The 7,871-nt window shown below is 38.5% G+C and overlaps 1 protein-coding gene across 1 annotated transcript in view; it reads left to right on the top strand.

The window, feature by feature from the left end:
- Window positions 1-7,871, top strand: part of IPO8 (importin 8) — a 46,387-nt gene that overhangs the window by 11,374 nt on the left and 27,142 nt on the right. Inside the window, exons 6-10 of the mRNA XM_015815663.1 lie at window positions 1,205-1,294; window positions 2,424-2,518; window positions 2,829-2,913; window positions 3,654-3,788; window positions 6,683-6,782. Of these exons, the coding sequence (XP_015671149.1) occupies window positions 1,205-1,294; window positions 2,424-2,518; window positions 2,829-2,913; window positions 3,654-3,788; window positions 6,683-6,782 (505 nt within the window). The remainder of the gene's footprint in view (window positions 1-1,204; window positions 1,295-2,423; window positions 2,519-2,828; window positions 2,914-3,653; window positions 3,789-6,682; window positions 6,783-7,871) is intronic.

Below are 7,871 nucleotides of genomic sequence, written 5' to 3'. Positions count from 1 at the left end.
GTCCTAGACTTATGACCACAATTGAGCCCAAACTTTCTGTTGCTAAGCAACACATTTGTTAAGTGAATTTCACCCCATTTTAACAAACTTCCTTGAACATTTGTTAAGTGAATTACTGAATTTAGGAACATGGTTCTTAAGTGAATCTGGCTTCCCCATTGGCTTTGCTTGTCAGAAGGACACTGGAACCATCATAAGAATAAGTCAGTTGTCAAGCACCTGAATTTTGACAAAGGAAGTTCTGCAGGTTATAGCAAGAAAATCTTTTGACCACATGGCATTGGGAAGGGGTAGGCAACTGTGGCTCTTTTATGACTCGTGGACTTCAACTCCCAGAATTCCTGAGCCAGCCATGCTGGCTCAGGAATTCTGGGTGTTGAAGTCCACGAGTCATAAAACAGCCACAGTTGCCTACCCCTGACCATGGGGATGCCGCAACGATCATAACTGTGAAAAACCTTTTTTCAGTGCGGTTGTAACTTCAATAGTTCCATGTGCTGTTTCCAGTCTTGAATGTTGTCTTCATGACAACATATTTTCGTGTTATTTCTGGACTGAAGTTTTACTTTGTGGAGATTATTGCAACTTCAGTTTCTATTGTCTAAAATGGTACAACAAAAGCTGCCTTAGAAAGGACTCAGTAAGTAGATAAAAAATGCCAAATCCAGTCTAAACATCTGACTGACTGCAACGAATCATAATTTATTAGATGAAGGTACATTTTTCGTCCCTCCCTCAGTTCGCAAACACACTTGCATTTTAAATGTTTTCTCAATATTAGATATGTTGCGCCATTGGGCATTCCATAAGAAAGGAGCTCCTGCTCTAATTTTGCTCTAACTGAGAGCAAAAGAATGTCCTGGGGTAGAGGGTCTAATCCACAATAGCAATGCTGGTTTTCCCCCCTTGTTGCTGATTAATGTGCAACTATTAGCTCACTGTCATTACAAAAAGAAAATCCCTAACTTTTCAGCACAGAAAAAAAATTGAGGTGATAACTGGCTGCTTCCAATGGCTAGCTAGCGGGCTATTATAGTACATAGGCTTCAAAGACAACCAAGAAATAGTCCATGGTCATTGGAGGTTAAAAGAAAGTATTGCAGCTTCCTGTTAATACATTGTCTAAATTGTCTGTACATTTTCTAATATACAGTCCCTGTATAATGATATTGATATTCTCTTTTTCCTCCTTTTTTAACCTCAGTATGCTTTGCCACTTCAACTGGTGAATAACCAAACCATGACTCAGTGGATGGAGATTTTCCGGACTGTCATTGACAGAAGTGTGCCTCCTGTAAGGTTTACATTATTGGACAACTTTAATATCCTTTAGTGCATTGGCAAAAAGGGAAGTTTAGGTTGAGGAACATTCTTATTCAACTATGTGGAGGGCTTGTTCTGCTTTTGCCGTGTTCTTGTGGTTTAAAAGAAGGTGTAAGGAGGAAGTGGAGCCATTGCTCACACTCCCTTGCTTTTCGCTCAGCAAGAATATCATGTATGAAAATCAAAGCAGTTCGAAATCTAGGTATGTTAAATTGTGGTCCTGACTAAGGTTATTAAACACTACAGTGCCTGGATCATGTAGGTCTACTTTTCTCTTTGGCTATGCTTTCTCTGGCTTCCCTGCTGGGAGCAGGTGCCTGCTGCTGGTAGATGGGAATATAGTTGTTATCTATATGAGAGCATATTTTATTGGTTGAATATAGGAGTGGGCAACCCATAAACCTTTTATGACTCTGTCTCCAGATTGTGCTGCTGAAATATGGCGACAAAATGGCTAATTGTTTGGGCAAGTTTTGTGGTGGGCTTGGAGGATTGAAAGTGGGTATGTGAGCAGCTGGCCTACCATTCCTGTTTAAACATTCAAAAACCAAACCCCTCCATTTTAACTGCATGCCTTCTGGTAGTATCACTGTAGCACAGGATGGCTTCCTGCAGCTTTAAAAAAGTTCTTGCTACTCACCCCTGACATACTGAATTTAAAACATGTGGATCACTTTATATGAATGGCATGCTCCTTGAGAACATGCTAAGATAAGATCCTGTTGTCAGTAGGCCATTATCAGCACAATTTGAAGGCTCTTTCTAAGAGCTGTGGTGGCGCAGTGGTTAGAATGCAGCATTGCAGGCTAACTCTGCATTCCATTGCCAGGAGTTCAATCCTGATCCTCTCAAGGTTGACTCAGCTTTCCATCCTTCTGAGGTCAGTAAAATGAGAGCCCACGTTGTTGGGGGCAATATGCCGACTGTGTAAACTGCTTAGAGAGTGCTGTAAAGCACTGTGAAGCGGTGTATAAGTCTAAATGCTATTGCTAAATTGTGTCTAGAAGCTACAAAGGCTGTAGATTCTCCTTATCATGCTCCATTAATGTTAACTGCTCACTCATGGCTGTTGATGACTGATAGCTCTTTCCTTTGGTTAGGAAACTCTGCAGGTTGATGAAGATGATCGGCCAGAGTTGGTGTGGTGGAAATGTAAGAAGTGGGCTCTGCGGATTGTTGCTCGTCTTTTTGAAAGGTTATTATGCTAATAACAAAGAATGACATTTCTAAATTCTGTTTTGGCACGTTTATAATGTTTCCAAATCGTAAATGTTTAAAAACAAAATTGCCCCAAGTTCAAGTATCAGCAAATCTTCAAAAAATTGCTCTTATCAGCCAAAAAAATGTGGCAATTTTATTGGAATTTGTACATTCCTTTTGCCATAAAGATTGCTTTTAATTCCATGAGTGGAAATTAATAGGATGCTTAATGATAATGAGGTATATTTTAGTATCTGTGTATAAAGTAACGTATTTTATCTTCTTTTGCGTTTAAATTTTTAAAGGTATGGTAGTCCTGGAAATGTAACAAAAGAATATTTTGAATTTTCTGAATTCTTCTTGAAAACCTATGCTGTGGGAATCCAACAGGTAAAGGCTTGTCTTATTTAGTGAAATAAAATGACAACTTGGTAGCAAGCATTTTAACTTGCCCTTTTATAGCATATACTGACATTTATTGTTATGTAAAAGAGTGGTGATTACACCACTTGGATAAGCCTTGGATAAGAGGTATGGGAGATGATTGATCACATCCTGTAAAACTGTTTATAAGCTGTTATGGATAATGAGGTGGCTTGTGTTCTCTTAGCTGAAACAACCTAAATTTTAGTATTTCGAACCCATTAAAGGCCCCTACACTTTGCTTAATCAGAAATTTCTATTGCGGGAAGCATTGTTTGTAGCTCTCATCTCTGAGTTATCATTTAGTTGGCTGTTTGGAGGATTGGATTTGGCCCACAGTTTCCAGCTGATGATCCTAATAGATAGGCTGTATATTATTACAGGAATCTTCTTTAAAGGATTTCATTTTCATCATTTTCATTCAGGAAATTGTTAATGGATCAGTACCATCCTTAGGAGTCTAGGAAAGTCCAGGGTACATTTTCTATGGAAATGTGATTGCTAGCTTTACTTTTTTTAGTCAGATCTTTCTCCATCATATCAATCTGTTAGCTGAAATTAAAACATCATCTAGGATGTGACAAATATATTAGCTTTTATCTTTTGCTTAAAATGATTATGGAGATTCCTTTTCCAGTACTTCAAACATGATGGGTCAATGTTGAATTGTACATAATTATGTCACAATGCCTTCAACTTTCCTTTAGGTACTCCTAAAAATCTTGGATCAATACAGGCAGAAAGACTATGTAACTCCACGTGTCCTTCAACAAACATTAAACTATCTGAACCAGGGAGTCCATCACTGTATAACCTGGAAGCAGATGAAACCCCATATTCAGGTCAGTATAAGAGTAGCAATTTGTACCTGTGGGTAAACTCTGAAAATGTGAGTTAGAACTTTTATTATAGTTTTGAAATAGTGGTAACAATTGAGTAAGTTATAACTGTAATGGCAACACAGGCACAGGAACAACCATAGCATGTTGCCCCCAACAATCTGTGCCCTCATTTTACTGACCTCGGAAGGATGGAAGTCTGAGACAACCTTGAGCCCGTCAGGATCGAACTCCTGGAAGTAGGCAGAGTTAGCCTGCAACGCTGCATTCTAACCACTGCCCCACCACGGCTTGGATAATCAGTTAATTACACAGTTGTTTCCTTTGCCTGAATTTCTATCTTTCACAGTGCCTATAAGATCAATTTCCAGAAATAGTCATGTTTAATCTACAAGATATTGCCTCAAATGTAAGGCTGTTATCAAGTGAATATTTTCCTTTGCCATTTACCCCCCACGTCATTATGTAAAAGGTGTGATGTGATTCACTGCAGTGCAAATTCCCACAAATAGTACAAATTGTGCTAGAACTATTATTGCAGTTTCAGTCACAATGTGCAAAGGTGGATAGTCAATTTGGCTTTAGTATTCCAGATTAGTTTCTAAATGGGTAGAGAATGGAGCATCCTTGTCTGGAGGATCTTTTGTAGAAGGAAAGATGGAGTGGGATGTAATCTCCCCAGCATTAAAAACTCCTCCATCCAGTGTAAAGATTCATCTGAAGTCCTAAAGTACTAATTTCTGAATCCTGAGATTTTATCAAGTGGAATTATAGAGCATAAGATGGGCCTACAATCTCAGGAAAAGAAGCAGTTGCATTAAGGAGATGCAGAGAGATGCTCCACAGTATGTTTTGTGCAGCTCCAGAGTGCTGCATGGCCTTATTATGTTCACTTTTATGTTGTCTCTTTCCTAAAATCCTTTACAGATGATATTTCTCTGCATACATAATTTTAAAAGTGTTCTTTTGAGGGAACTGTTATATTTGGATTGACAAACATTGGCAGTGATTCTCTTTAAGTCTCAATTTACATCTGCAAAATGGGAATAAATGATGAATTGGGGCTTTACAATATGATATTAAAAGCATAAAAGGTCTTTTGGGGCTTATTGTGTACAATGAAATCCCTATTCTATTTTTTTTATTAGCAGTGGAAATTGATATGTCTTAAAGTAGCTTGTTTCTTCTTCCTCTCTGTTAAGAGTTCTCCAACAAGAATGATAATCCTTAGGGTTCTTTCTGATGGGCAGGAGATTCTATTGCATCCCATTCAATATAGTGTCTTTTTTTCCCTCAAGGACCCTATCATGTACGTGGCCAAAATTGAAGGCTCCATAACATGCACTTTGTTTTCTCCAGCACTGGAGATGGAGGATCCACCCGTGGGTAGTGACTGTATTCCTGCCCAATCAGATCAAGTCAGGAATACAGTCACTACCCACAGGTGGATCCTCCATCTCCGTGCTGAGAAAAGGCGTTCAGGTAAGACAACGCCCCTTCTCATAAGTAAAACACAAAGAATTTGATGCAGCTCACCTCTCAGACCTTCGGCTTGGGCCTAACTCTTTTGGGAATGAAAAACTGTAACCGTGATCAAACTGAATGAACAAGTAGCTTTTAATTATATCTCAGCTGGAGAGAAAATAATTGATGCCAGAGTTAGTTTAGCCATAGCAAGAGCACTTAGACTCATATGCTGCTTTATAGTGTTTTACAGCCCTCTCTAAGCGGTTTACAGAGTCAGCATTTTGCCCCCAACAATCTGTGTCCTCGTTTTACTGACTTCACAAGAACGGAAGGCTGAGTCAACCGTGAGCCCATCAGTTTGGTCTAGTGGTTAAGGCACCAGACTAAAAAAGCAGGAGAGTCTCATCTTAATCATGAAAGCCAGCTGGGGTGATTTTGGGCCAGTCACTCTCTTTCAGCTCAATCCATATCAAAGGATTGTTGGGGGAAAATAGGAGGTGAAAGGTATGTTGGATATGTCGCTGCCTTGAGTTATTTGTAAAAATTATAAAGCTGGAATACAAACAAATAAAATGTGGGCAATATTTAAGCAAAGCAACTCGGAACAGGGAATATATTCCTGGCTTTAAGAGGATCTCCACTGCTTGTCACATGATACATTGTATATTGCGGCTTTATGAAGAATGTTTTTTTAAGGTGAACAACTGCGTGATTATTAACTCTTAAGATACAGTAAACAAGCATCAGTTTGTTGTAGTGGCTAAGACACTGGGCTAGAAATTGGGAGATCATGATTATCTTCCCTTAAGCATGGAAGCTATCTAGGTGACTTTGGGTCACTGGCTATCTCTTAGCTCAACTCACCTCATAGAGTTGTAGCTGTGGGGAAAATAGCATAGATCAAAAATAAATAGAATAATAACTTTGAATGTACATTAATCGGCATAAATTAAAATGAAATTTTGTTGCATACAACTCTCAAATATACACTACATAAATATGACAAAAATAAAAAATAAATAAATAAATAAATACAGAATTATGCATATACCCACATATATTATATGACACAGAGAAACAACAGTCCTGTTTGGGTTATGTATACATGTGCATGGTGAGAAAAACGAATCTTGCGAGTTTACCAGATGGATGGCCTAGGGAACAAAGCTATTACAGAATCGGGCAGTCCTGCTAGAAATACTTTGAAACCTCCTCCCAGAGGGGAGCAACAGAAACGGACCGTAAAGTGGGTGTGGGGGGTCTCTAACAATGCTTTGAGCTCTAAGCACATAGCACTTATAAGCAGCATCCTGAATACCAGGAAGCGAGCTTCCTATGATCTTCTCGGCTGTCCTTACCAATTTCCGTATGGAGGTTGGATAGCAAACATATTCAATTACATTTGATCTCCTCTTTGCTTTCCTTATTAGACTTTGTGTGAAGACATCATCTTTTCTTTGATGTGTTATAAAGATGAAGATGAAGAACTCTGGCAGGAGGACCCGTATGAATACATCCGCATGAAATTTGGTAATTTTTATTTGTCAGTTGTCACTGGTATCTGCCCCTGGAAAACACCTGGTGATGATACACATTGCTGTGCGTTTAGGTCAGAGGTAGGCAACCTTGGCTCTTTTATGACTCGTGGACTTCAACTCCCAGAATTCCTGAGCCAGCTATGCTGGCTCAGGAATTCTGGGAGTTGAAGTCCACGAGTCATAAAAGAGCCAAGGTTGCCTACCCCTGATTTAGGTCAACCAACACTTGGTGCTTTTTGTTTGCGCAAGACCGGAGAGCATGGTATACTGTACTGCAAAGTGCCTGTATATCTGATTGCTTATCCACCCCACTCCTAAGCTCCTGTTTTCCCTAACCCTTATGAACTATGATTGTAGAGAAAAGTGTATAAGAACTGGAGACTGAAGTTGGCAGAAGCAAAATGATGCAGTAAAAAGATAAGACATTGGTTGTGAGCAGTTCATCGCCAATAATGATTATTATAATGATAAAAATGTTTGTTTCAGTTGAAGATTATGCCATGGACATGTGATGAAAAATGAAAAAGTAAAGTATTTGTTTGATGTGTAGAAAAATGGCTTTGGCAGTGTGGCCAATGCTGGTCAGGATTTAGACTTCTTTTATGAAGTTCAAGATAATTTACTAAAAGCTTTAAGAGAATCACACTTTATTGGGGTTAATTGATTCCAACGTATCTTATTTGACATCAGATTTCTTCAACAAGAGTTCAGTGTAATTTTTACCTTTCCTGTTAATAACACACTGTTTGCATATGGCTATTTTCTCACTACATTCCAATATTGAATATAAAAATGTAGATGTTCATCACTATATTAAGAATTAATTTATTGAGTGTGAGAGTATTATTATTATTATTTATTATTTATTATATTTTTACCCCGCCCTTCTCCTTGCGGACTCAGGGCGGCTAACAGCCTAATAAAAACAAATACAAAAGTACAAAAATACTACCATTAAAACGTAATTAAAAGGAAATATTAATTTGGCCTTTGTTATTTTAAAATTGTATTAAAACCCAACTAAAAATACCCCTTAGGCCAGTCCTGCCAGCTTAAATAGCCATGTCTTGAGGGCGCGGCG

This window comes from Protobothrops mucrosquamatus, unplaced genomic scaffold (genome assembly GCF_001527695.2).
Source record: "Protobothrops mucrosquamatus isolate PMUCROS unplaced genomic scaffold, P.Mucros_1.0 scaffold363, whole genome shotgun sequence".
Classification (NCBI taxonomy): domain Eukaryota; kingdom Metazoa; phylum Chordata; class Lepidosauria; order Squamata; family Viperidae; genus Protobothrops; species Protobothrops mucrosquamatus.
This window is presented reverse-complemented; position numbering and strand designations above follow the sequence as displayed.